The following is a 26,891-nucleotide window of genomic DNA, read 5'->3' on the forward strand; positions in this document are numbered from 1 at the left end:
CCTCTTCTTCCAGCCCCTGGCCACACCCGATCTCCTTTCCTTTTCCATGTTTGCTGTTTCATACAAATGGAATCATATAAAATATGGGTATTTTGTATGACCTCTTCCAGCCAGCCCAGTGCCCTCAAGGCCCTACCATGATGTAACATATGTATTGAGACTTGACTCATTTCCATGGTAAAATAATCCAGTGTATGGATATGTACTCCTTTTTGTTTATCCATTCGTCAGTCAAACAACATTTAGCCTGTTTCTGTACCTTGGTTATTGTGAATAATGCTGCAGTGAATGTGGGAGTGCAGATATCTTTTCAATTATCGGAAGTTATGCAAGGATGGTAGGTACTGCATCTTTTTTTTTTTTTTTTTAACATTTTTACATAAATCTCACTTTTAAGGTGGGACTGGGTCATTAAGTTCTTTTTGGAAAGAATGAGGCTTCATGAGACCTAGTTACACAGAGTGAACGATGGCTTTGATTCTGTTGCTTTCATTTGGCATTTGTGGTGTGGTCTCTTTCGTAAAGATTGAAATAAATGTTGGTTTTTCTTTTGTCAAATGACCAGAAAATCCTGTAACTTAAAGAGAAGTATTCAGCTTTGCAGGGGAATGCCAACAAGGCCATATATTTTATTTTTATTGAATAATGCCTGAGTTTAAACTAAGTCAATATTTTAAATTTGTTTTTCAACAACAAAAACATCCACAGGACTGGCTTGAAAAGTGAGCTAATTGGCTTCAACATTTGGCTGTCTTAATTATTAGGGTGATTTTCCTCTCTTTTCATATTGCTCTGTAAACACCTCTGTTCTGTACTGTCTGTCAGAGCAGATAATCTTTTCCGGCAAAGTTCTTTGATCAGAAAAAACCAAGGCATCTAAATACTTACCTTTATTTAAAAAAATCTGCATGTAAGTGGACCCATGTGGTTCACACCCATGTTGTTCAAGGGTTAGTTGTAATTGTGCTTTTCTGATAGAACCTGCAAGCATGTGCTTCCCCCTTCTCACTTGAACCTATTCTGTGTGTGTGTGTGTGTGTGTGTGTGTGTGTGTTTTATAGGTTGCAGTTGTTCTGATGGACACCCAGGGGGCATTTGACAGCCAGTCCACAGTGAAAGACTGTGCAACCATCTTCGCTCTGAGCACCATGACTAGCTCTGTGCAGGTAAAACCACTTGACTAGGAAAACATTTTGTAGAAGAAATAGGATAAAGAGGACACATCAAGTTTCAGCTATTGTTCTTTTATCAGAATTCCTATGGTGATAAGTATAAGTAATTTTTTTTTATACTACGGGTATCAGTGAAGCTCTTACAAGCTCAAGAAGCAGCCTAAATTACTAATATTTTCCCACTTTGGTCATAATATAGTATATTCCAGGAAAAGTCTGAAAAATGGAAATTGAAGTTAAATCAATTGCATTATATGGGAAAATTTCTTACTTTTTTGGTATAAAAAAGTAATAAAACTGTATTTTAAACTATAAAGGAAGAATTATGCTATTTCAACCTTATATGCATAGTTCTCCAAAAAGACAGATAATATTACTGTTTAAACAGACCTCGTATTTTTATATGCAGACCTTTAACTGTACAAGCTTCTGGTCACTGCTTTAGACTTACTTGGTATTTAAGCCACCTGGGTGGCTTAAAACGTAGAAATCCACCTGCCAGATTTATGAAGTAGAGTAGAGTAGTATCAATCTGAATTTTTGTTTTCTAGATTTATAATTTGTCCCAGAACATTCAAGAAGATGATCTTCAACAGCTGCAGGTATGTATTCCTCATAAAAATGTTAATAATGTAATTTAAAAGTTTTAAGGCCAAGGTGCATTTTACAACTGAGTAGTTTCAGCAAAAGATTGAAATGTGGAGGAAGGTGTGGGCTCATGGTAGTCCTTCACTCTGTGCATCTATGATTGGAGTGGTCAGGGATGCTCTTACTGAGTTAAGCAGGGGACCGAAAAAAGTGAGAGGGTAAATCCTGCAGATATTTTGGGGGGAAAGTGATGCAGGGAAGCAAACAGCGGGAAAACAGACCTTGATGTGGAGTGTCCTTGGTGGGGTCCAGGCACAGCATGGAGGCCAGTGGGTGAGGCTGGAGGATGAGTAGGAGAAGGGTGAGTGATGATGTCAGAGAGGCGGGCGCTCAGCTTCCAGTGATGCCCTGCTTTGTAAGGACTTGGGCTTTTCCTCTGCATGAGATGGGAGCTAGGTTTTGATCAGAGGATATTGCTTGACATGTGATAAAAGGATCATGGTGACTGTTGTGTTTAGAGTATATTTTTAGAGGTGCAACGATGCATTCAGTGAGACTGCTTATGAACCTACTGCAGTAATTCAAGTGAGGCTAAATAAACTAGTATTCATAAAAGGCATAGCGTCATTGCCTGGAAAACAGTATGTGCTTAATATGTGCTATCTGTTACCTATTAAACCTGTTACTGTTATTAGTCATTGTCCTCTCTCCATAGCAGCAGTTCTTACACATGTTTCCTGTAAAATCCTCTTCATTGGGTATCCCAGAGTTGGATGCAGTCTGGCATGCTTCTCAAATTCTACTCTTCCCACTGACATCCAAGAAATATATCAGAATGTGAGAGTCTTGGGGGTGTCATTTATTATAGAGATTACCTTGAATTAGTTTTAATTTATATTCCTTAAAAAAAAAATTCCAAAATTTTGGCTCTTAATGTTACTATTACCAGTTACTTGTACTTCATAATTGGTGGTTCTACACCAGTGCCATCATTCAGTGGTTGAGAGCTGTTGCTCCGTGATACGTATCCATCAAAACTTGACTTTGATACCTTTTTACCTGAAACTGACCCCTTTCTAAGCTCCTTTCTTTCACACATTTTTTGGAATACCTAATTTGTGTGAGGGCTTCCCTGGTAGATCGGTGGGAAAGAATCCACCTGCCAGTGTAGGAGACGTGAGTTCGATCCCTGGGTCAGGAAGATCCCCTGGAGAAGGAAATGGCAACCCAGTCCAATATTCTTGCCTGGGAAATCCCACAGACAGAGGAGCCTGGCAGGCCACAGTCTATGGGGTCGCAGAGAGTCGGACTTGACTGAGCAACTAAACAACAGCAACAGCAATTAGTGTGAGGCAGTGGACCAAGTGCTGTAGATGCACTAGTGTGTGAGGTAGACTTGATTCTTGATGGATTTTGTAGTCCAGTCGGTGGGAGGGTGCAGAAATGACTGGGCATGAGTGATGTGTCAGGACTACTGCACACACCTCACAGAGTGCCACAACCTGGGTGGCTTAAAACGTAGAAATGTATCATCTCACAGTTGGGGAAGCTGGAAGTGATATGTGTATGTAATAGATATAAAGACTTCTACCCATTTCCTTAGTCATCAGGAAATGTCGACAGTCATCAGTCATCCTCCCTCACCTCCTGTTTCAGGGTAACTGGTGCTTTAATTTCTGAGCCTTTCAGGGATTCTGCTGAGAGACTCTGCTTGTAACTTTTTGGCCCCTGCCTCATAGATCTCTTATTCTTAGAGGGGTGGAGAAAGCCAAAACCCAAGACAGTTCTTGTTTGTTCTCCTTCCAGAGTGTTTGTGACAACTCTTCTTTTTCATACCCTTTCTCTTCCTCTCTGTCCTGTGAGTTTATAACTTTTGCACTTCATTTTGCTATACTTTTTGGTGCAGCTTCATGAAGAAATAGAGGTAAATGTGTAAACCCTAACTTTAAAGAATTCCTTCATTGGGTCATCCGAACAGCGTGCATCCTAGGTCTGGTACATGCTGTCCTCGGTGCTGGAGGTCCCATAGTGCACAGAGCGTCCCTGCCCTCATGGACTTTAAATGCTAGTAGTGAAGACAGATACTAATCAAGATAAGTAAAGGTATAGTGTGTTAGATAGACAAGTGAGGAGAAAAATTTGAAAGGACATGGGACAGGAAATACTGGGTGGAGAGGTGTAATGTTTTTAGGTAGATGGCCATGGGAGCCTTCATTAGGAAGGAGTCATTGGAGTAAATGCCTGAAGGAGGGTTGTAGCTGTTCAGGTGTTTGGGGGGAAGGACATTGCAGGCAGAAGGAGGCATCAGAACAAAGGCCCTAGGATGGCAGTGCATGCAGCAAGTTTGAGGAACATCAAGGAGGGCCAATGTGGCCAGATCACACTGTAGGGTCTGGCTTTTATGCACAGTGAGGTTGAAGGGTTTTGAGCAGAGGCATCATGTGGTCTGACTAACCTTCTGTATAACAGAGCCACCGTGGCCACTGTATTGAGCAGAGTCTGTGGGGCTGACACAGTGAGAAGCTATCGCAATATTCTAAGCCATGTGGAAGTTGCACATGGTTGGATTTTGGGTTTGCTAATGAATTGGAATGAGGAATTTCTGAGAGAGAAATAGTCTAGATTATTTTAAGATTTGTGACTCCTGTGGGAGTGTAGAATTTTGGTCTCATATAAGTAGTATTCAGTCTGTTAAAAGAATTATTTGCTAAAGAATAGCCATTAAAATATTTTATGTAATATTGCCTTACAAACCATAACTCTTCTTTTTTAAAGCTCTTCACAGAATATGGTCGTCTGGCGATGGATGAAATTTTCCAAAAACCCTTCCAGGTAGGCTGTTAACTGTAAATATAAGTCACATCTTTGTTTTAGTTCATAGATGAGCAAACTATAATCCATAGGCCAAATACAGCCAGCTGCCTGTTTTTATATGACCTGGGAGTTAGGAATGGTTTTTTTTTTTTTACATTTGTAAATGGTTGAAAAAAAATCAAAAGAGGAATAATATTTCATGGTATGTGGAAATAATCTGAAATTTAAATGTCAGTTGGCCATAGTGAAGGCTTTACTGGAACTTAGCTACACTTATTTGTATTGTCCATGGATGCTTTTTGCTACAACAGTCTGAAATATTTACTCTCTGGCCCTTTACAGAAAACCTTTGTTGACCCCAGCTTTAGCTAATTGCTTTATGAGGATGAGAATGCACAGTAACCTCAGTAAGATTAAAGGATCTCTAAGCATTATTTTTTATTTTAGTTTTTTTTTCCTGTCTGACATTAACAGATCTCATTTTATGATTAGCTAGTGCTCTTTTTTTTCTTGTCCTTCACCATATTCTTCATACTTGCCTTTTGAGCAGACCCCTGAATGTAGCATTTTCTCATCAGTCTATTTTCATCAATCTCTTCCTCTTAACCCATGAGGACAAAAATATCAGATAGGATATACTGACCTCACAAATGGCTTATACATGTCCTTCTAGTCTTTATAGAGTTTCTAAGACATTACAGGGTAGGATTGGGTAGATAATTCCTTTAGCACATTCTCTTGCCCCTTTTGAAGAAGGTGGCATTTTGCGAAGAAGTGTTTCAGTGGTTATTTTGAAAATGCATTTATGCAGTTTTATAATGTGTTCTGCTCTTTTTCTAAATAGACACTGATGTTCCTGGTTCGAGACTGGAGTTTCCCTTATGAATACAACTATGGATTACAGGGAGGAATGTCATTTTTGGAAAAGCGTCTACAGGTAAATAGAAATACAGTCTTCTGAGGAATTACCTAAAAGTAGTGATAACTTTCTCATTTGCCTTTAGCAAATATTTAAATACTTTACTTTAAATATTTAAGGTATTAAAATATTAAAATATTTTAATACTTTAGCAAAGTATTTAAAGGGATTTCCTCTTAGCTCAGTTGGTAAAGAATCTGCCTGCAATGCAGGAGACCTGGGTTCAATTCCTGGATCAGGAAGATCCTCTGGACAAAGAAATGTCAACCTATTCCAGTATTCTTGCCTGGGAAATCCCATGGACAGAGGAGTCTGGCTGGCTACAATCCGTGGGGTCACAGGAGTCAGACACGACCTAGCGACTAAACCACTCTCCACCACTGTATTTAAAGCAGATTATGGAAAATTACATTGTGTGTTAAATACTTAGGAATATTAATTAGCACAAACTGATATTATTCATGGTAAGGTTAAAGAACCCGTGTATATAACTCACAGGGATTGGAGAGAAAAACCCCAGGCAAAAACCCAAGCTTTGATTGCAATTTCCATTTCACAATTCACATGTGAGTCTATATGTGCTTTTGGTTTCTGGTGTGGATACAAACAGGCTTAGCCTGTTTTCTAAAATTAAAACACAGGGGTCCTTTGTCAATTACTGCTCACTGGTTCATGCCCACAAGCCTTTCCTTGTCCTTCATGCCCACAAATCTTTCCTTATTCTTCCTAAGTCTTGTGCAATACTCTTTTAAGAAAACTCTTTAGTACCTGTTCTTTGATAGCTCTAAGAGCCAAGCCATAGTTAATCAAATTTATGCATTTATTGCTTCTCAGGGTTCTGAGTTTTCTTATTGGACAGCACCTGGGCCACTGTGATCTTTTAGAGTCAGAAAGTCTTCTTCCCTTTGTCCTATACGAGTGAGTGCTGGTTAGGAGAAACATGTGGTCGTTTGTAAATTGTTGGCCTCTATTGGCAGGTAAAAGAACACCAGCATGAAGAAATTCAGAATGTCCGGAATCACATCCATTCATGTTTCTCCAGCGTCTCCTGTTTTCTGCTACCACATCCGGGACTCCAGGTGGCCACAAGCCCTGACTTTGATGGCAAATTGAAAGGTGTGTTGCAAATGATGTTATTTATACATGTGATTTTTATCTTTGGAATTAAAAAGAGTGACCAGAAAATATCGGTTGTGAATAGTAAGCCCTTGACAGAAATACTGTGTTCTTTTAGAAAGGATAGTGTTTAGAGTCTAGTTCAGTTTTTTCTTCCTGCCTTAGTGTGACCATCAGAATTACATTATCTTAGTTTCTCCATCTGAAATGGTTGTGGTAGTACCCATTAATGATCTTTCTAAGAATGATGTTGTGATTCCTAGTTTACAAGAGATAAAAATGCTAGATAAAGGAAGACTTAACATTAGTCAGCTCATTTTTATGAAGTAAAACTAAAGTCCCAAGCACAGGTGGTATGATGCATGGCGTGGCTACTGTTTTCATCTTATTTGTGATTATAGCAAACTTGATGCTGGGTCATGAGTTACTATCAGGGAGTGCTAACCTGACAGTAGCTTAGAGGAATCAGAGGTGGGACTCTTGGGTTCCATTGTCTTATTTTTGATCCTTCCTCACTAAAACCTTGGGTCATTTAATGGCTAGTCTTCAGTTTACACATGGGTTTAACCAAGCACTTTTGTTTATAAATTAATCTGAGCTTCTTTTTTTGTTATTCAGTCACTAAGTCCAGTCTGACTATTTTTGCAACCCCATGGACTGTAGCCCACCAGACTCTTCTGTTCAGGGGATTTCCCAGCAAGAATACTGGAGAGGGTTGTCATTTCCTTCTCTAGGGGATATTTCTGACCCCCTGAGATTGAACCCACGTCTCCTGCATTGGCAGGTGGATTCTTTATCACTGAGCCACCAGGGAAGCCCATTTGAGCTTCTTAGGTTCTTAGTAAAATTGAAATAATAATAGCTGCCATTTTTAGAGGCCATTTGTCAGTCTCTCCAGGCTGCTGTGACAAAATACCATAGACTGGGTAGTTTATAAAAAATAGAAATTAATTTCTCATAGTTCTGGAGGCTGGATTTCCCAGATCTGAGTGCCAGCATGATCCGGTGAGGTTGTCTTTCTGGCCTTAAAACTTCTGGTTGTATCCTTTTGGGGGGAATGGGCTGGAGAGCATGGTAGGATCTCTTTCATAGGAGCACTGATCCCACCTGGCTTCACTCCCACGACCTGATCACTTCCCAAAGGCCCCGCCTACTGATACTGTCACCTTTGGGGTTAGAATTTCAACATGTGGGTTTTGGAAGGACACGGACATTCAGACCATAGCAGCAGCACTATGTGGAGTAGGAAATGGCAGTCCACTCCAGTATTCTTGCCTGGAGAATCCCAAGGACTAGCAGGCTGCAGTCCACGGGGTCGCAAAGAGTCAGACACAACTAGAGCGACTGAGCACCACCCCTGTGCTAGTTACTTTTATACTTAATGTTCCCAGTAATTCCATGGAACTGATATTTTTTCCTTTATCTTACAAGTGAAGAAACCGGCTTAGAAAAGTTACATAACTTGCTCAGAGTACTCAGCTAGTAGGTGGTGGGGCAGAGATCCACATCCAGATCCTTGCTCAAAGCTGTAGTGTGCTAGAACGGAAGTTCTGCCGTACTGGGCAAGTCACCTAGAGCATTTACACTGCTTAGTTACTAGAACTTGTCTTGTGAAGTGGCAGTTTTTTATTACTTCGTATTAAACATAAAATGCATAATTTTCAATTTATGTAACTCAGTGGATTCAAGAAAGTTAATATGCTCATTCAGCTTAAGATTTACATTCCAGCTGGTCTTATTATTGTAAAAAAAATTTGAGTCTGAAAGGCTTACCTTTACCTTCTGTTTGCCACCTGTGTGACATTTCATGTGGTTGGCAGCTTTCCTGAAGGGGAAACTTTCACAGCCTGTAGGTTGGCAGTTTGGAAACCCAAGGTTGGGGCCTGTCTTTGGAGAGAAATCTGCTTAGGCAACACTGGTGCTGAAACAAAAGCAGTTGTGAGTGAATTCTCTGAGTTGAGTAGGTGAGAAAGTTGAGTTTGTAGGTAAGGTGTTCTTTAGGATTTTAACGCTCCATTATTAGACATGCCTTTACCAAATCTGAGCTCTGGTATATTCATCACTGGTAGGGAAGCTATCCAGTGAAATCTTAACTGACGATGTTTAAGAGAGGATGGGTGGAAGTGACTCCTCATACGTTTGGTCTTGCTTTAGGGTGGTTTCAGGTTATTGGGCATCAGTTCAGTTCAGTTCAGTTGCTCAGTCGTGTCCAACTTTGCAACCCCATGAATTGCAGCATGCCAGGCCTCCCTGTCCATCACCGACTCCCGGAGTTCACCCAAACTCATGTCCATCGAGTTGGTGATGCCATCCAGCCATCTCATCCTCTGTCATCCCCTTCTCCTCCTGCCCCCAATCCCTTCCAACATCAGGGTCTTTTCCAGTGAGTCAGCTCTTCGCACGAGGTGGCCAAAGTATTGGAGTTTCAGCCTCAGCATCAGTCCTTCCAGTGAACACCCAGGACTGGTCTCCTTTAGGATGGACATATTGGATCTCCTTGCGAGTAACATACATAATATATAAACATGACATTCCTCCATATTATTCAACATCTAAATATTTCAGAATATTCTGTTTTAAAATTAATTCTCATCATGTTATTCTAGGAAACAGGAAGAGCTTTTTAAAGTTCTGTAACCTTGACTTTTGAAATTTTCTATCACCCTTGGGTATATATTTTATGTTAGTTTCCTAGGAACTGCTGTAAAAAAACGCCATAAACTAGATTTCTTAAGAAATTCATCCGCTAACAGTTCAGGAGACCAGAATTCCGAAATCAGGATGTTGTCAGGTGAGGCTCTTCCTGGAGGCTCTTGAGGGGAAGCTGTCCTGTCCTCTTGGTTGCTGGCAGTCCTTGGAATAACTTGGCTTTTAGTTTCATCACTCTACTCTCTGCCTCTGTGGTCACTGGCCACCTTCTCTGTGTTCTCTCTTCTTACAAGGACACTGGTCTTTGAATTTAGGTCCCACTTTCATCCAGTATGATCTCAGCTTATCACATCTGTAAAGCCTCTATTTTTAAATGAGATCACATTCTGAGATTCCAGATGGACATGCATTTTAGTGGGGGACACTCCAGAGTACACAGATTTACAGGTATGAAGGGTTTGTCACTAAACATTCAGGGTGCTAAGCTTCATATTATAAAATAGGGAACAAATTCTATATAAGCAACCTTTGGTCTTATAATTTATTCACTATGAGTGATAAAACTATAAAACACATTTTTAGGGTTAAAATTCTTTTTTACTACATGGAAAGGCAAGTCCCAAAGGAAGAAATACAGATGGTCAAGGCATAATTAATGAAAATATGTGTTGCCTAGCAATAATCAAGAAAGTGCAAATGTGTTGGTACCAATTTGTATAGTCTGTACCACAGTGCAGCATTGTAAATGTTCACAACTTTTGATCCACTATTTCACTTTTAGGAAATTTTCCTAAGGAATTATGCATATATAAGTAGATAAAAATATGTGGACAAGAATAGTGCCCCTAATGCATTATTGTAACAGTGAATTATTGGAAGCAACCCAAATATATATTTCTGAGGAGTTGGTTCAATTACGGTATATCTCACAAAGGAATGAAAATAAATCATTTAAAAGGAAAAAATAGATAGATGGCTCCATCTGTATTTACATAGAAAGATGTTCATGATATGTTGTTAAATGTGGAAAGTGCAGAGTAGTAGCATATATTGTATGATCCTAGTTATTTAAAACTGAATATTTATGAGGTTGTTTTTAAAAAAGGAAGAATTTGAGAAATAAAAATTTCCTTTATTGTTTCACTTTAAAAATATGTTAATAGTTTGCCCCTGTGTGTCTGTTAAGGAAACTATAGTCATTAGGAGGGTTGTTGATGAAGAATTCTTGTTAGCTCTGCAAAGGTTTGTGGGTATTTATAATTTTAGGGAGCCTTTAAAACAAGATATTGAAGGGTTTTGAGTGAAGAGCAAATTGAGGATGTTACATTGCAAATAGTGTGAGACTTGTGAATATTTGGCAAGTGCTTGGCTGAGAACCACATAAACTTCGTTGTGGGGGACCTTTAAGTAGAGTTGATAACATTTCTCGGAGTTAAAAAAATTACCTAGACATTGTATTTTCTCAAGCATATACTTGTACATTGACTTGGTTGAGATCCTGCAGCTCTGCTCTGTATAACTTGGATAAGACATTAGCCTGAGAATGTTTAGCGGTAATCCAGAAAAAGACCTTCATGTAGTTTTTGTAGAACATTTAAAGTTATTAAGAACTGCATTCTGAAGCTGTTTCTGCAAATGTTCCCCTAATTACTTCAGGGATTGTTTTACTGGTCTTACTTTATTTTTTAAAAGAATAACCATTTATTCAGAGGTGAACACCTGCCAGACACAATCTTATTTATGGTATAATCAGTGCTAAGCTGCTGCTTCCTATAGTAGTTAGCTAGGAGATTAGCTCATTTTTGAGACTCCTTTTCAACAGACACAGGATGACTGTCATCACCATAAAGAAAACTGGCTTCCTTTTTTACTAGAGCAGAGAGACCTAATACAGTAACTACTGAGATATTTAGCTAGAAATTAAACAGAAGACATTGTAGGGAGCAATCTTCTTGGATGCCATGAGATGTTGAAATTGTCTAAGTCATGTGACAGTAGTTCTTATCTGCTCTTAAGTCTAAAACTCATATTTTGGTACAGCCTTCATAGAAACATTAATTGCTGAGGGTCTGTTAAATCTGGGTAAAACCATAGACAATACCATTTGTGGTGTCTATAGATCCTGCTGTTTCTTGTGTGAAATATTTCTGAGGCTCTCAGTCTTTCAGTGTGATGACCATTGAAACCTTTAAAATTTTTCCGAGTGGATAATGCAGTCACATGTTTTAAATCCCAAAAAGGATTAAAATGTATTCAGTGAAAAGTCTCTTTTTTGTAGGCTTCCAGAGTTTCTTTAGTATATGCAAAGCAAATATAAATATACATAGAATAGCATGTTATTAATATGTACACTTATTTGTGTTTCACTTTGGGGTTTTAAAGAATTTGTCCCACTTTTTCTTTCTTGAAATTTTGGGGTCCCATTTTTTCACATTATAATTTATGATCCAGTTACAGTTCAATTCAGTTCAGTCACTCAGTCATGTCCGACTCTTTGTGACCCCATGGACTGCAGCACACCAGGCTTCTCTGTCCGTCACCAACCTCCAGAGCTTGCTCAAACTCATGTCCATTGAGTCGGTTATGCCATCCAACCATGTCCTCCTCTGTCATCCCCTTCTCCTCCCGTCAGTCTTTCCCAGGGTCAGGGTCTTTCCCAATGATCCAGTTTGGATCCAGCTTATTTTCCGAATGACTGCCTATGCGTCTCAACACTGTCGAAGAGTCCGACTTGTCCTCACTGGTTGAAATGTCACCTTTATCAAATGTTAAATGTAGGGATCAACACCTTTTTAAAGTTGGTATAGGGCCATATTTTGGTTCCATCCTGAGAGGACTATGAAATTAAGGGTATTTAGATGGAGATCGGTATCTGTTTATTTAGGTATCTCATTAAAAAACATATTTTTTGATGTCAAGAGATCTTATGATTGATTATTTAAGATGGTGTAGAAATGAGTGATTAGAAGTATATGTTACTATTTAGAAAAAAAATCTCATGCAGATTTCAATTTATGAGCCATAAGTGAACTCTAATTATAAAATTGAAAGCATGGGGAAAAATTAATTTTATTTGACCTCTGGAATTGGGGAAGGACTCTTTAAAATTAGAAGGAATAAAAGAAATTATCAAGAAAAAGTGCTATAGTTTTGAATACGTAATAATCTTATGCATGTTTATAAAAAGGCAAATAAAATGGAGAAAAATTTCAGTTATAGTATACATAAAGAACAATATATTTATTTACTTGCTGAAGAGTGACTAAGATAAAGGCCCTAAAAGTTCACTGAAAAGGTAATCAGCTAATGAACAAATATGGGAGAGAGTTTGGCCTAACAAGTAATAAAATAAATAAAAGCAAATTAAAAGAATGATCTACCATTAAATTTTTAAATATGCTATTTGATATCCAAAAGAATGCATCAGTATTACATATAAGAAAGAATATATATAATGTATATATGTAAGGTATGAAGTGTAATGAGTATCATCAACCCACTGCCCAACTTACTATTAATATCTGGAGCTAGAATTGGCACACTTTCTGTAATGGACTAAACTAAATGTTTTAGACTTTGTGGGCCATACAATTACTTAGATCTACTTTGTAGCAAGAAAGCAGCCATAGACAATTGTATTAATGACTGTACATGGTTATATTTCAATAAAACTTTATTTATAAATATAGTTAGCTGTCATATTTGGCCCAAGGGCTGTAGTTTTCTAGTCTCTTACCAAGAACATTATCAGTGCTGTTTTCTATATTTGTACGCTTCTTTCCTTCTCCCTGCCTCTCCACAGAAATAACTACTGTTCTAAATTTTGCTTATGCTGTCTTGTCTTTGAATTAAAAAAGTTATTACTTGTATGTGAAGTGAAGTGAAGTGAAAGTCGCTCAGTCGTGTCCAACTCTTTGGGACCCCATGGACTATAGTCCACCTGGCCCTCTATCCATGGAATTCTCCAGGCCAGAATATTGGAGTGGATAGCTGCTCCCTTTTCCAGGGGATCTTTCCCACCCAGGGATCAAACCCAGGTCTCCCGCATTGCAGGCAGATTCTTTACCAGCTGAGCCACCAGGGAAGCCCTTGTGTTTGATTCACTTAACAGTCTTTTGCTAAGTTTCTTCAATTTTTTTTTTTGAACTTTATAAAAATATAGTATGTGGCCAATTTGCATTTTCACGGTGATCTTTATTTTTTATTTTTGTTTTCTTTTAATTTATATATTTTAATTGGAGGCTAATTACAATATTGTGGTGGTTTTTGCCATACATCAACATGAATCAATCACGTGTGTACATGTGTCCCCCCATCCTGAACCCCCTTCCCACCTCCCCATCCCTCTGGGTCATCCCAGAGCACCAACTTTGGGTGCTCTGCTTCATGCATCGAACTTGGCACTGGTCATCTGTTTTACATATAGTAATATACATGTTTCAATGCTGTTCTCTCAAATCATCCCACCCTCATCTCCCGCAGAGTCCAAAAGTCTGTTCTTCACGTCTGTGTCTCTTTTGCTGTCTCACATATAGGGTTGTCGTTACTGTCTTTGTGTGCTTTATTTATTTTTGTGTGTGTGTGTGCTTTATTTTTAAGGCTATCTGTATTATTGCATGGGATTGTAATTCATTCAGCTTCATTGTAGGATAACAGAGCCTTCTGTGAATATAACAGTTTATTCTCAGTGGAAGCTTGGGCTTCTCCAGTTTTTTTGCCATTATGAATAGCACTGCTATGAACATTTTTGTGGATGTGGATATATGGGAGTTTCCCAGGTTATGTGCTTAAAAGCGGGATTGATGGATAATTGAAATACATATATTTTCACCTTAGGTAATGCCAAATTGTTTTCCAAAGTTCTTATTCCAATTTACACTCCCATGGCACTCCACTCCAGTACTCCTGCCTGGAAAATCCCATGGATGGAGGAGCCTGGAAGGCTGCAGTCCATGGGGTCGCTGAGGGTCGGACACGACTGAGCGACTTAGCTTTCACTTTTCACTTTCATGCATTGGAGAAAGAAATGGCAACCCACTCCAGTGTTCTTGCCTGGAGAATCCCAGGGACGGGGGAGCCTGGTGGGCTTCCGTCTGTGGGGTCACACAGAGTCGGACACGACTGAAGTGACTTAGCAGTAGCAGCAGCAGCATCAGTGTTATAAAAATTCCCGTTGATCCATATCCTTGGCAACATTTGATATTAACAGCCATCTTAGTTTTGTTAAATTAGTGATTATAAAATAGTATCTCATTGTGATCTTAGATTGCATTTCTCTGATTACTAATGGGGTTGAATATCTTTTCATGTATTTATTTCCATTCATGTTTCCTTTCCTCTGAAATTCTTCTTGTCTAGTTTTCGATTGGGTGTTCTTTCTCTGCAGTGTCAAGATTCTATATGTCTGTTTTAAGTTGTGAACCTTGTATTCTGTCTTCCGTATCTTAGTTTTCTTCCTTATTTTGCATCATCTGATCTCTCTGTGCTGTTCTTTGTTATATTATTCAGATCTTTTTTTTTCTCCAGAGGAGATTTGATCTGTGTTTGCTTCTTCGGGGAGCCAGGGGCTTACCAGCCCAGGACCATTGCAGTGCCGTTTCAGGATCCAACTTAATTCAGCAATTATTTTTGCACAAAGTTTGTTACCCCATTATAGTGAATGGCCTCAAACGAGCCACAGCTTCACATGTACTTAGCTCAGTGCTCTGGTTTCAGCTCACCCCCTACCTACTCAGTTCCTTGCAGCTCTCTTTGTAGACTTTGTAGACTCTCTTTGTAGACTTCCAAGTCTACAATGGAATAGAATGTATCTTTTGCAGGATCTTGTTAGGAAGAAGATCCCTTCCGATTCTCTGATGTTTAGTACTGTCAGAAGCAGAAACCGCAAGATACGATTTTTCGCCAGTCAAGTCATAAAGGTTTTAAAAACAGTAAAAATCTCGTGAGTTCATAGTAATGAACAAGCCTTCTCACATGTTGGTGATAGGAATATAAGTTGGTACAATCTTCTACAAAAGCAGTTTAGCAATATATAAGAGCCTTAAAAAGGAAGGGGAGAGTATTTTAAATGTGAATTTTGATTGTCTGATGGTGGGTTTTATGGATGGTTATTTTTTAAATAGTTTTGAATATTTTCCAGAAATTTATATTTCCTCACATACCTAGTAATTCCGCTTAGAAGACCTTATAATCTTCAGAGATAAAATGACCTGAAGTTTTTTCCTGTGGAGATTTTTATGGTGATCCTTGTAGCTGGAAAAAATTTAGTAAACCACTTTTGTTTTATTCACTGCTGTATCCCCAACTCGTACAACAATGCCTGCCACAAAAAGGTGGTCAAAATCTGTTAAATGAATACATAAGACTGTCTCCATTTTGTAAATTTGGGCTATGCAGTGTTAAGGAGTTCCTACCTTTATGTGGGTTCCTGTCTACTTTATTTTTAGCTGATAGTTTGAATTAGTTGAATTCAATAACTTGAATTATGAAGATGCTGGATCATATAAATCAGATTCCTTGCATTTTCATACTTGGGCCAGCTAGTTCTCACTTTGAGGAAAGAGCTCTGTTTAATAGCTTCCTGACCCTTCCTTCTGTGGGAACTCTACAGAAGCTGGAAAGCAGCTGTCATGTCTCCTGAAATAGTAGTCTTTTCCCTTTGGGGTGGCCCAGAGAACCTCTCTGAGGAGAGGATAGAAAATAAATATCATGAGATTCAGGTGCTTCTACTTCCTTTAATGTTAAAAAAATGAACAAAAGTAAAGCAAATGGATAAATAGCAATTTATAATGCTTTTAAGGGGAAGAGTGAGGGTGTGGCAAAGGCCTGGTCTGGGAGAACCTGAAGGGTTGATAAGGATTTTCCTGAAGATATGTTAATGAAATTATTATTTTTTTTTAATTTTTTTTTTTTTGATGTGGACCATTTTTGAAGTCTTTATTGAATTTGTTACAACACTACTTCTGTTTTATGTTTTGGCTTTTTGGCCACAAGGCATGTAGAATCTTAGTTCCCCGACCAGGGATTGAACCCCCACCTCCTGATTGGAAGGTGAAGTCCTTACCACTGAACTGCCAGGGAAGTCCCGTAAAATAAAAAGTAAAATTTCCTGGACGTGTAGGGAGTAGACGTGAATCTCGCAGAGTGAAAACCAGGGTAGCGATATCCTGCGTATTCTGTTCTGGACTAGAGAGGACTTAATCCTGCAGAAGGGAAGGAGACCGCACAGTCACGTGAGAATAGAGACCGTCAGCAGCCTGGTCATTGCCAGAGAGGGCCCGGCTCACAGTCTGGGACTCCTGCCGCTCCCTTTCAGCTAGAGATGTTAGAACAACCAGATGGACCGAAGATTGTGCTTTATGCTCCCCTTGGCTGAATAAATCTCTTTGGCTTATTGTTTCCTTGTTCTGGTCCTGCGGACAGACATTGCCAGTGAATTCAAAGAGCAGTTACAGACACTGATACTGCATGTGTTAAACCCAGCCAACTTAATGGAAAAGGAGATCAATGGCTCAAAAGTCACCTGTCGGGGACTGCTGGAGTATTTTAAGGTAAATACGGGGTTTTCATTATTAAAATATTTGACTTTTGGTGAAACTGATATAGGTTATTAACTCAGTTCAGGTATTTTAAAGCTTGGGGGAAGTTGGAAGGAAAAGCCTTTTCAGATTCCATCGTCCTTCCAGGAGTGGGCCACTGGGTGGCAGTATTGGTCTAGGCACCAAATGGCTGTTCTCTGCACTCTCTTAGAGGAGTGATTACTGTGGCTAAAGGAAGACTGTTCCTCAAGGAAGATGGTGTGGAGAGGAGGTGGTTAGGAAGTTGCTGTGAGTAGGAGACGGCACCTAGATGTGACACGACTACCTCACGGCGGATGGTCACTCTGCCCACAGGCAGTGGTGAGGCCAGCGTGCATGGGGAGTCTGGCGGGAGCCATAGCCTTGGTAGGCGTGTGCTGCTTTGAGAACATTTCTAGTTAACTAAAAAAATGCTAACATGCACTCGGAGGCGTGCTGTGTTTTTGCTAATTCCTGGGTGTGGATCTAGGTCTCTAGGAAAATGCAATTGTACGGTCACTGTTTCTGAAAGGTAAGCTGCAGTTAAATATGACGAGTGGCGTTTTTCATAATTGTTTTCTGTTTATATTCTAAGGCATATATTAAAATTTACCAAGGAGAAGATCTGCCTCACCCCAAATCCATGCTTCAGGTAAGCAGTTCTTTGACAGTCCTGGTAGTTTTCCCCTTTTCTTTTTTTAAAAAAGCTTTAATTTATTTTTGGCTGTGCTGGGTCTTTGTTGCTGCGCGAGGGCTTTCTGGAGTGGGGGCTACTCTCCGTTGCAGTGCACTGGGCTTCTTACTACGGTGGCTTCCCTTGTTGCAGAGCCTGGGCTCTGGGGCGTGCGAGTTAGTTCAGTAGTTTTGGCTCACAGGGTCTAGAGCATGGGCTCAGTAGTTGTAGCACACAGGCTTAGTTGCCTCCTGGTGTGTAGAATCGTCCTGGACCAGGGATCAAATCCGTGTCCCCTGCATTGGCAGACAGATTCTTTACCACTGAGCCACCAGGGAAGGGCCCCCTTTTTCATTATGCTGAGGTCTGTTCATGTTTAGCATGTTTTCAGCAGTGTGACTACCTTGAGACTTTTTTGTCTGTATTCATGGTGGTGGAGTTAGAACAGAACAGAGTCCCCCCAAAAGTATTGTACGCAGGTTAAACATACCCCATTCCGTTAGACAAATTGTTCTCCTATTTCCTGTTGTCTATTTTCGTAAAACATGTCCTGACTTATCTATTTACTAATCAGGTTTTTCATTTTCAGCCAGTTTTATTATCAACATTTTGATGTTTTCAAGATGTCATTTTGTGAATACATATGATTTCTGACTTACACATACTGAAGATAAGGTTGTTTATTGCCAAATGTTTATTTCTTTAGTAGATAAACATTTTCACAAAGGGAGTTAGCGTGTGAGATTGGTATTGTAAAGATAAATTTTTTCTCTTCTGAGTTACATCTATTCCTTAACATACAAAATTGAAGCAAAGGACATATTTTCAGAGGTTTAGTTTTATGACAGATTCTTATGTATGAGAATATTTTTTGGCAGAAAATCTAGCAGAAAAGGTGTATTTTATTTAATCAGTTGGACTTTGTGGAAACCTGAAAAATAACAGAAGAATCATAAAGGAAGAAGAATGGGGAATAGAGTGAAACAGAACTTCTGTTTGGTTATTTGTGGAAGAATACTAAAAGAGAAAGAATTTATAATTTGTGGTTTCCTTTCTTCAAAGGCCACTGCTGAAGCCAACAATTTAGCAGCTGCAGCCTCTGCCAAGGATGTTTATTACAACAACATGGAAGAGGTATGTTGGACGTAAGTCTTATTCTGAAATATCTAACCTGGGCAATATTTTTAACTTCAGAAGTCCAAGCTTGATCCTGCTTAGTATAGCTTATGATGATGAGGCAACATTCAGGTTATCCTGGTTATTGGGGCCTTTTAATTACGACCCTTTCTAAGCAAGACTTTCTTACAGCGGCACTGCTCTCACTGATCAGTATCACCCTGGTTAGTAAGTGTGCTTTTCAGAAGAATTGAACCCAGACTTTATTGATCTTAGTCATCATTTTAAAGTTCGTTTCTAGTATCTTAAAATTTTCTAAGCTTTTCAGCGTTTTCACTTGTTTTATTTGGCACTTGTTTCTGAAGGATTCTTTACTGTGTTCTGTCTTTATTCTCGTCAGGTTTGTGGGGGAGACAAACCTTATCTGTCTCCAGACATTCTAGAGGAGAAGCACTGCGAATTCAAACAGCTTGCTCTGGACCATTTTAAGAAGACGAAAAAGATGGGTGGGAAGGATTTTAGCCTTCGTTACCAGCAGGAGCTGGAGGAGGAGATCAAGGAACTCTACGAGAACTTCTGCAAGCACAACAGTAGCAAGAACGTCTTCAGCACCTTCCGAACCCCCGCAGTGCTCTTCACGGGCATCGTGGCTCTGTACATCGCCTCCGGCCTCACTGGCTTTATTGGTCTTGAGGTGGTGGCCCAGCTGTTCAACTGTATGGTTGGGCTGCTGTTAATAGCGCTTCTCACCTGGGGGTACATCAGGTACTCTGGTCAGTATCGTGAGCTGGGCGGTGCTATTGATTCTGGTGCAGCGTATGTATTAGAGCAGGTAAGTGGTGCCAGCCCAGGAGGCTGACGGTCGATAACAGATAGATATCCGTGCTTCTATTGTAAAATATCTCCATTTGGAAGAGTTCAATAGTGATAGAAGGCATGAGAAATATGCCTTTTTTTTTTTTTTGATAGGTCTTATGTTTTATTATTGTTCTTTAAGATGTTAATGTTTATTCCTACCTAATATTTTGTTTCCATGCTTAAAACCTGCTCGTTAATGCAAAAAACTTTACAAGTTAACATACGTTGTGTTCTTCACGGGAAACTTTTAAATACGTGTTCATCAGACATAATTCCTGTGTGATTATCTCCTACATCCAAGGTTAGTTTGCTTCGCTGAAAGTCATGAGCTTTGAAAAATATGAATTTAGCGAAATGTTCTATTTTGAGATCTGCCAGTAGATGGCATCTCTTTCACTTAAATCGCTTCATCAAGCCAGTGGCTCTTGACATTGACATGATCTCCAGGTATACAGATTTGAGACTCTGCTTTGTTTTTCTGAGTAGCAGGAACAGATCAGTTAGAAGCTTGCAGTGAAGGCTGGCGAGCTGCCTATCCACTAAAGATTCAGCTGACCTACTTTCTGGGGCATTAGCAGCCGCCACAGACTCCCTGACCCCTGCATTTTCATTCCCTAATTTTCTGTCTCAGTGTAGACAGAGATTTTTGAAAGTTTGTCTGTAATGGCTTGCTGTTTTGACACTGTGCTGTAATTTTATTAACTGACATGTTGAATAAATGGACTTTTGCAGGCCACTTCTCACATCGGTAATTCCACTCAGGCTGCTGTAAGGGATGCAGTTGCTGGGAGACCGCCCTCGGATAAAAAAGCTCAGTAGCATCCTAATGAGAGGATCAGACAAGAACCCTTCTAGCTCCCTCTGATTTCTGGGCGTCTGCTATGGCCACAGGCCCAGGTCTCCAGGAACGCAGACCCGGGACCATCTGGGAAGAGCCGAAACACGGCACTAATAAATGAACAGACCTTTCCTGTGGTTTCAAATTCTTAAACACACTTCCGTTTCCCTTGGAAGCGTTTCTTTTCCTTGCTGGTGTAGATCCAAGCTTGTGTCTGTTTTCTCATTACTCTCTGCTTTGTGCACTTTATGGGGGAGAAAGCTAAAAGAACAATGGAAATGCGGTTTTAAGTCCTTCATGTGCCGCTTAGTGCCTTTTAAGATTGAACCCATGCTTTCGAGGACTTGATCGGGAGGAAATTGAGGACATTCACATGAAAGATGCTGTTTTGGGATGAACTGTCAGTTTGTACCGTACTCTTTTGAGAAGGATTCCTTTTTTTAAAAGTTTACAAAACTTGGCAAAAGCTTCAAAACTAAAGACTGACTAAAAATGATGCTATTACGGTTTTTAAATCTTACGATATTAGAGAATTGTGTTTGCCACATAATATGGAAAAATTGTATTTAAATCAACCATACACTGAAATTTAAGGTCTGTTTCCTGGCAGGCTGGCAGTTTTGTTAGAACATATTCTGGTTTGTTTTTGTGTTTTTTTTTTTTGCCTTCATTCATTCCTATAGCTTCTTTCTAGAAAAGAGGCAGACATGCCTTGAAAAACCAGAGCTGCTCATAATAAAAGGAATGAGTGTAATACTTTAAGGAAAAAACTTGAGTTTAAATGAACCATGTGACCTCTGATAAGTCATCTGAACTTGTGCCTTGGTCAGACTCGCTGATTGTAGGTTTATAACACGTATGTGTATTGTACATAACTCATACAGTCGTCATTCATGAGAACAGAACTTTATCAAGGACTAGAGGAAGGATTTTTACCAAACACGCTGCCTTTAATCGATGTCCCGTCTCATGCGGCTTGGCAGCGCATCAGGTCTTCATCCACAGCGTTTATTTGCAGTCTCCTGTTCACGGTCTGATGTTTTTAATAATGAAGCTAGAACTGTCAGTTTTATTTAGTGAACCATCCTTTATTTAACTTTATACGTGACTAGTCTGGTAGCTCTAAAATATCTTTGGCTTAGTAAGGTCCGAGTCCCACCCAAGTATGGATATATAATATCTAGAAAGTATCTAAATTCTTTATTTACCTTGATTGTGTGATAAAAATTTTTGTCTACCAGTTGCCTTTTCCTTTGTTTATCATGGTGAATTGTTGTGGATTCTAAAACTTCATACAACTTGCCTGCAAGTATTTATATAAGCATTCAGGTATATGAGCCTTAATTCTTAAGATAATTTCTTTTGTTGTGGGAGGGAGGTAGGGAGTTATAGGCAAATTCCAAGTGTAAGTTCTGTATACGTGAAGTATGAATGGATGGTGGAAAAAAGTCTTTTCTAGTCTGTCATCTCTTTATCAAAGAGTATTTTTCTTGACTATTTTAACACTTTACCACTCAAGTATTTTTGTAAGTTTTGAATTAATTCTAAATGCTTAATGTATTTTTCACATTTACATACCATCTTGCCCTGAAGTTCTTGCTATTTTATTCAGTCATGGTTAAATTTTAGAAAAATTCCAACTTGTTCTAAAAACTGTTTACTTGCGTATCAGTAATACTTAGCTTTATTAAATTAAAACTTTAGTTTTGAAATTTTGGTGCATTTTCAGGTGGCCTATCATATTCCTGAAGATTGATACTTATTTGCTAAAGGCCTTACAGATGTTGACATACTTAGCTTTTAATGCACTGTATAAGCATGTTTATAGATTTCAGAAGAGTTGTCTAGAATTATCCTACTTTTAATGATGAGAAAAGGATGCTATGTTTAAAACTTGAATACTAAAATACTAGATTTTTAAAAAATAAAAAACATGCAATCATGTATGATTTAATGAAACCTTAGAATTTAGTTACTGTTTAAATTCACCAAATTTCTGTTTTGATCATAAAGGAATAACGTTTAATTACCCTGGGGAAGCCTTTTTTTGTTTGTTTTTGGTCTTATTCTGCCTCTGGAGATTGTTTATAGTTTTCTCAGTGAGGATTTTTATGAGTTTCCTTTTTTTTTTTTAAAGAGAATTGATGACTTTGTATCAACTTTTCCAGTAAAAGGTGCATTCTCATTGCTGGCTGTAAGTAGTCCTGGGGAGGTTTATGACCGGGTTGCAAAGAATGCCTTTTTCCTCTTACCTCCCCTCAGCTGTTGGTTTGTGGGTCAGGGACTTTACTTAGGACTGTAAGGTTTTCCTGGTGTTTGTTTCTCTGCCACTCTTGCCTTTCCATGCAAGCATTTTTAGTTGGCACATTCCTACTAACATATAAAAGGTTTTCAGGATTTTCTATGAAAAGAATTCATTTTCAGTTCAGTTCAGTTGCTCAGTTGTGTCTGACTCTTTGCAACCCCATCAATTGCAGCACGCCAGGCCTCCCTGTCCATCACCAACTCCCGGAGTTAACTCAAACTCAAGTTGATCGAGTCGGTGATGCCACCCAGCCATCTCATCCTCTGTCGTCCCCTTCTCCTCCTGCCCCCAATCCCTCCCAGCATTAGTCTTTTCCAATGAGTCAGCTCTTCGCATGAGGTGGCCAAAGTACTGGAGTTTCACCTTTAGCATCATTCCTTCCAAAGAACACCCAGGACTGATCTCCTTTAGAATGGACTGGTTGGATCTCCTTGCAGTCCAAGGGACTCTCAAGAATCTTCTCCAACACCACAGTTCAAAAGCATCAATTCTTCAGCACTCAGCTTTCTTCACAGTCCAAATTTCACATCCATACATGACCACTTAGAAGAGGTTAAATTTTTTTTTTTAATACTTCCAGCTTCTAAGTAAAAATAATAGAATCAAAATTTCAATTCTTTCACTGAGAACTCTTTCTAGATTGATGTATAGACAGAAAGAGGGAAAACTATCATGTAAGATGATGAAACAGCCTCAGAGTCATACCTTATTTTAGCAGTATATCAAGAAAGCTGTCGTGTGGAGGTCTCTGTAGTTTCACGCTTGGTAGAGTTGCTTATGAGTATTGTTTTTGTTTTACCTGGTCTTTCCTTTTTTTCTCTTTTGTGAAGTAAAATGCTTTAGGTGAACAAACAGACAAACTGCCTCGTACTGGCAGTGCATTTAACAGATCATACCCAGCGTTCCACCTGGCTTATGAAAATGGTGTCTTGATAAGTATGTATGAGTTACAGAAAAATTACGTGGTTGATTTAAGTCCAGGCAAAAGTGATTAAAAAACAAATAGTTTTATTTTTCCCTGGTTTTTTAAACAAAATAATGTAACTTATATGGATATCTTAATAGAGCTATTTTTTTCCCCATGGAACTATTGAAATGTAATTTAGGATTATTTAGGATGGCTGCCATCTAAGGTAGCCAACACAGGTTGCATCATTTGGCTTAATGTTTAGATCCATCACAATTTTAATCAAGGAATAGGGGCATAGTGAAGAAAAGCTTCAGTTACTAACATACCAACTATTTGTGAAGGTGGTGTTTTAAAATGATATTCCGAAGCCCATTTGTGAAGAGACCATTTGCAGTTGAGTAGTTTTCCTTCTGTGAAGTCATATTGTTGCTGTGTTTTGAATGGTGGCTCTCTTCTATCTTGACCTGCATAAAACAGCCCTGGGAGGGATGTTTAAAAAAATTCAAATTGCTAGCTTTATACCGAGGGATTGTCTCAGTGGATCTGGGTCTGGGTTGTGGCCCTGGAATCACCACTTTTAAAAACAGCATCACAGGTGGTTCAGAGAGCACAGTGGGAGAGGCTGCTCTGAGGGATGGGAAAGTGCAATTCAGTGTTGCCTGGAGGCAAGTGGACACCTTTTGCCTGAGATTCAGAATGGGTGGTCTCCTGCCAGATACAATCACTGAGAGTTAGGAGTAACAAGGATGCATTTAGTCCAGAGGATTACCCAAGCTCTATGAAAATGTTTCTCTAAATTAGAAAGTCCTCGTGCCTTCTCTGAAAAATGAATGTACAGGTATCCTGTTTACCAACAGGTGTACTTAGGATTAAAAAACTAGTTTGAAAGTTGTTTTTCTTTGAAAAAGCAAAAATTTAGCACTGTGACTTGAACCTCTGAATCTTTTCATGCACAGAAAACCGTAAGCCATAAGTAAAAATGAACAAAAAGGACAGAGAGGATCATAATTTTGAAAATTAGTGACAGAGTACCCCTTACCAGGGGCCTTCAAGATTAAGGGCAGAAAGATTTTAGAAGAAATGTTTCTTCTTGAGAAAGGAGTCTCACATGCCAGAACTCAAATTATAAATGTAGTGTTCTTATGACCAGGGGAAGATGCATCTGATTCCCAAAGTGCTCCAGTTTAGATACGTAAATGCTGTCATGGACTTAAGCCTTAAAGGAGTGAATACTAATTTTGAGCGTATACAAATTTTCTTCTCTGATTTCTCTTCTCTTTCAAAAAAATGATTTGTTAAAAGCACTTTCTTCCTTCTAGACTTTTTGAATGGCTTTAAAATTTAATATACTTTTTAAAAAGTGCAATGGATTAGATTATGCTATTAGTATAAAAGCATGTTTCTGTTTCTTAGTTTTAAGGTCATTTAATGGAATAAAGATCACAGCACCGTGTTCCTTGTGTTTTTCCTTTCTCTTTAATATGGGAAGATGTGTTAAGTAGATTTAGGCTTGGTAAAGTGAATAGGATCTCTAAGGGAATGAAAACTTGGTGTCAAAGGTGGCAGTGGTAATGTGGTTTGAATGAGTCGGCTTTCTCTGTCCTGAAAAATAATACCGCACTAGTATCGTAATCTCTAGCATAATGCCAGAGAAAGCTGTGCTGTTGACAGTATTGCATAAAATGGAGCACAGATTTTATAGTTACATGGACTTGTGAGGACCTTGGAATTTGGAGTACTTTCATTTAGTTGCCTGATCTGGAGCCAACTGGTTAAATGGTTCGTCTCTGGGAGTGGGGTGAGGTAAATAAAGCTCTACTGAAAGCTTGCCCTTTTACTGGCGACCTTGGAGGCAGTGAAGAAGTTGTTGGAACTCAAATATTGACTGATCACTTTACAAACCCCATTCAGCCCTACAATAAAAAGATTTCTTTCCTAGTTTGAAACACACTGGGTGGGGTCAGTAGCCAGCCATCCCTGATCATACCAGGCTGGGTGTTGCACTGAGTTCACAGTTTAGTAGGAAAGGGGCAAACTCACAAGTTAATGTAATATGGAGAGTATTGGGAGTGTTGGCCCTCCGTCAGTGTGAGCTGGGGGAAGAAAGGAGCAGGGTGGGGAAAGTGGCCATGTGGGTAAGGAGAAGTCAAGCAAACTATGACTTCTCTTTGGTGCATTGATGGACACTTTTGCCTTTGATTACTATAACAGTTTGCCAAAGATAAGTCCAATGCTAATTAACTTAATAATTAGAAGAATTTTTTAAATGAGGAAGCATTTGCTTGTAGTTGGATGTCTAGAAGTTAAACTGGCATGAATTCAAATGTCAACAGGACTATTATTTCCTGTTTGCAGTGGCTGCATCATTTGCTCTTGTAGATTTCTTCCATGCTGCTGGGGAGGGCAGGAACATATGGTTCCAGGCTTACATCATTCCACTTTACTGTCCCCAGAGGAAAGAGGCTCTTTGACCCATTACCTATTACAAGGTTTGTGTGTATTTTATATACATACAAACCTCCATCCTAGAGGAAGATTCTGACTGGTCTGCCTTGGGTCATATGCTCCTTCCAGGGTCCCTGGCTGCCTTGAGGGCTGGGGCATGATAATGAGCCAGATGTAGGTCACGTGTGTCCCTACTCAGGGTGATGGGGGGTACTGTGACTTGTGGCTCCACCAGAACCAAGCAGAGTCACCAAATGAGAGAATGTTGGACAAAAGCAAACGTTCTCTGCAGTTGTCAGTTCCCCAGACTGGCCATTTAGTGGAATGAGAGCCTGGACTTCTCGGGAATGTGCTTTTAAGGGGAAATAGAGGTGGTTATGCTGCACACTGACTAGTGGAAGCTCTTCAGGGCCTCTCAATAGGGCTTTGTTTTCACCTCTAAAGTAGGGCCTGAGGGGTTGCAGACCTAGGCAATTCATGAGGAAGTTACACTTCACCTTCTTTCCTAAAAGCCTGATTTTTCTGGTCAAAGCGAACTGTCAAGAGTCAGTGTACTTACATCACCTGCCCCGAGTGCCCTGGATACAGATCAAAAACCTATTCACTTGGCTGGTGGGGTACCTTTCCCTGAGGAGTGATCTGGTTTGGAGTTGCTGTTCCGCATCAGAGCTTTCAAGTCACGTAATGCTCTGTGGATTCTGCTCCCTTAAATGCGGTTTGTCTGCCCACACTTCCTCCCCTCCTGCTCTCCTCTTGCCCTGGCCTTGCTTCTCATACCTGCCCCACCTGCTCAGAAGCCCTGCAGAGTCTTAGGTCTGCTCTGCGTGTTGTTCTGTAGTTGCCAAATTGTGTCCGACTCTGTGACCCTATGGACTGTACCCCACTAGGCTCCTCTGTCCTTGGGATTTCCCAGGCAAGAATACTGGAGTGGG

General features: G+C 39.5%; 1 protein-coding gene across 2 annotated transcripts in view; it reads left to right on the plus strand.

Moving 5' to 3' along the window:
- ATL3 (atlastin GTPase 3) overlaps positions 1 to 20,430 on the plus strand; it is a 41,978-nt gene extending 21,548 nt beyond the window's left edge. For both annotated transcript variants that reach the window (XM_086384462.1, XM_086384463.1), the window contains exons 4-13: positions 1,062 to 1,166; positions 1,724 to 1,774; positions 4,536 to 4,592; positions 5,419 to 5,511; positions 6,471 to 6,609; positions 16,681 to 16,808; positions 17,410 to 17,466; positions 18,550 to 18,621; positions 19,004 to 19,435; positions 20,194 to 20,430. In XM_086384462.1, coding sequence (XP_086240588.1) covers positions 1,062 to 1,166; positions 1,724 to 1,774; positions 4,536 to 4,592; positions 5,419 to 5,511; positions 6,471 to 6,609; positions 16,681 to 16,808; positions 17,410 to 17,466; positions 18,550 to 18,621; positions 19,004 to 19,435; positions 20,194 to 20,280 — 1,221 coding nt within the window. In that variant the 3' untranslated portion in view covers positions 20,281 to 20,430. The remainder of the gene's footprint in view (positions 1 to 1,061; positions 1,167 to 1,723; positions 1,775 to 4,535; positions 4,593 to 5,418; positions 5,512 to 6,470; positions 6,610 to 16,680; positions 16,809 to 17,409; positions 17,467 to 18,549; positions 18,622 to 19,003; positions 19,436 to 20,193) is intronic.
- Positions 20,431 to 26,891: the final 6,461 nt, after the last annotated feature.

This window comes from Bos grunniens, chromosome 29 (genome assembly GCF_055505025.1).
Source record: "Bos grunniens cultivar Pamir isolate PY7600 chromosome 29, Bosgru_T2T1.0, whole genome shotgun sequence".
In the NCBI taxonomy this organism is placed as follows: Eukaryota; Metazoa; Chordata; class Mammalia; order Artiodactyla; family Bovidae; genus Bos; species Bos grunniens.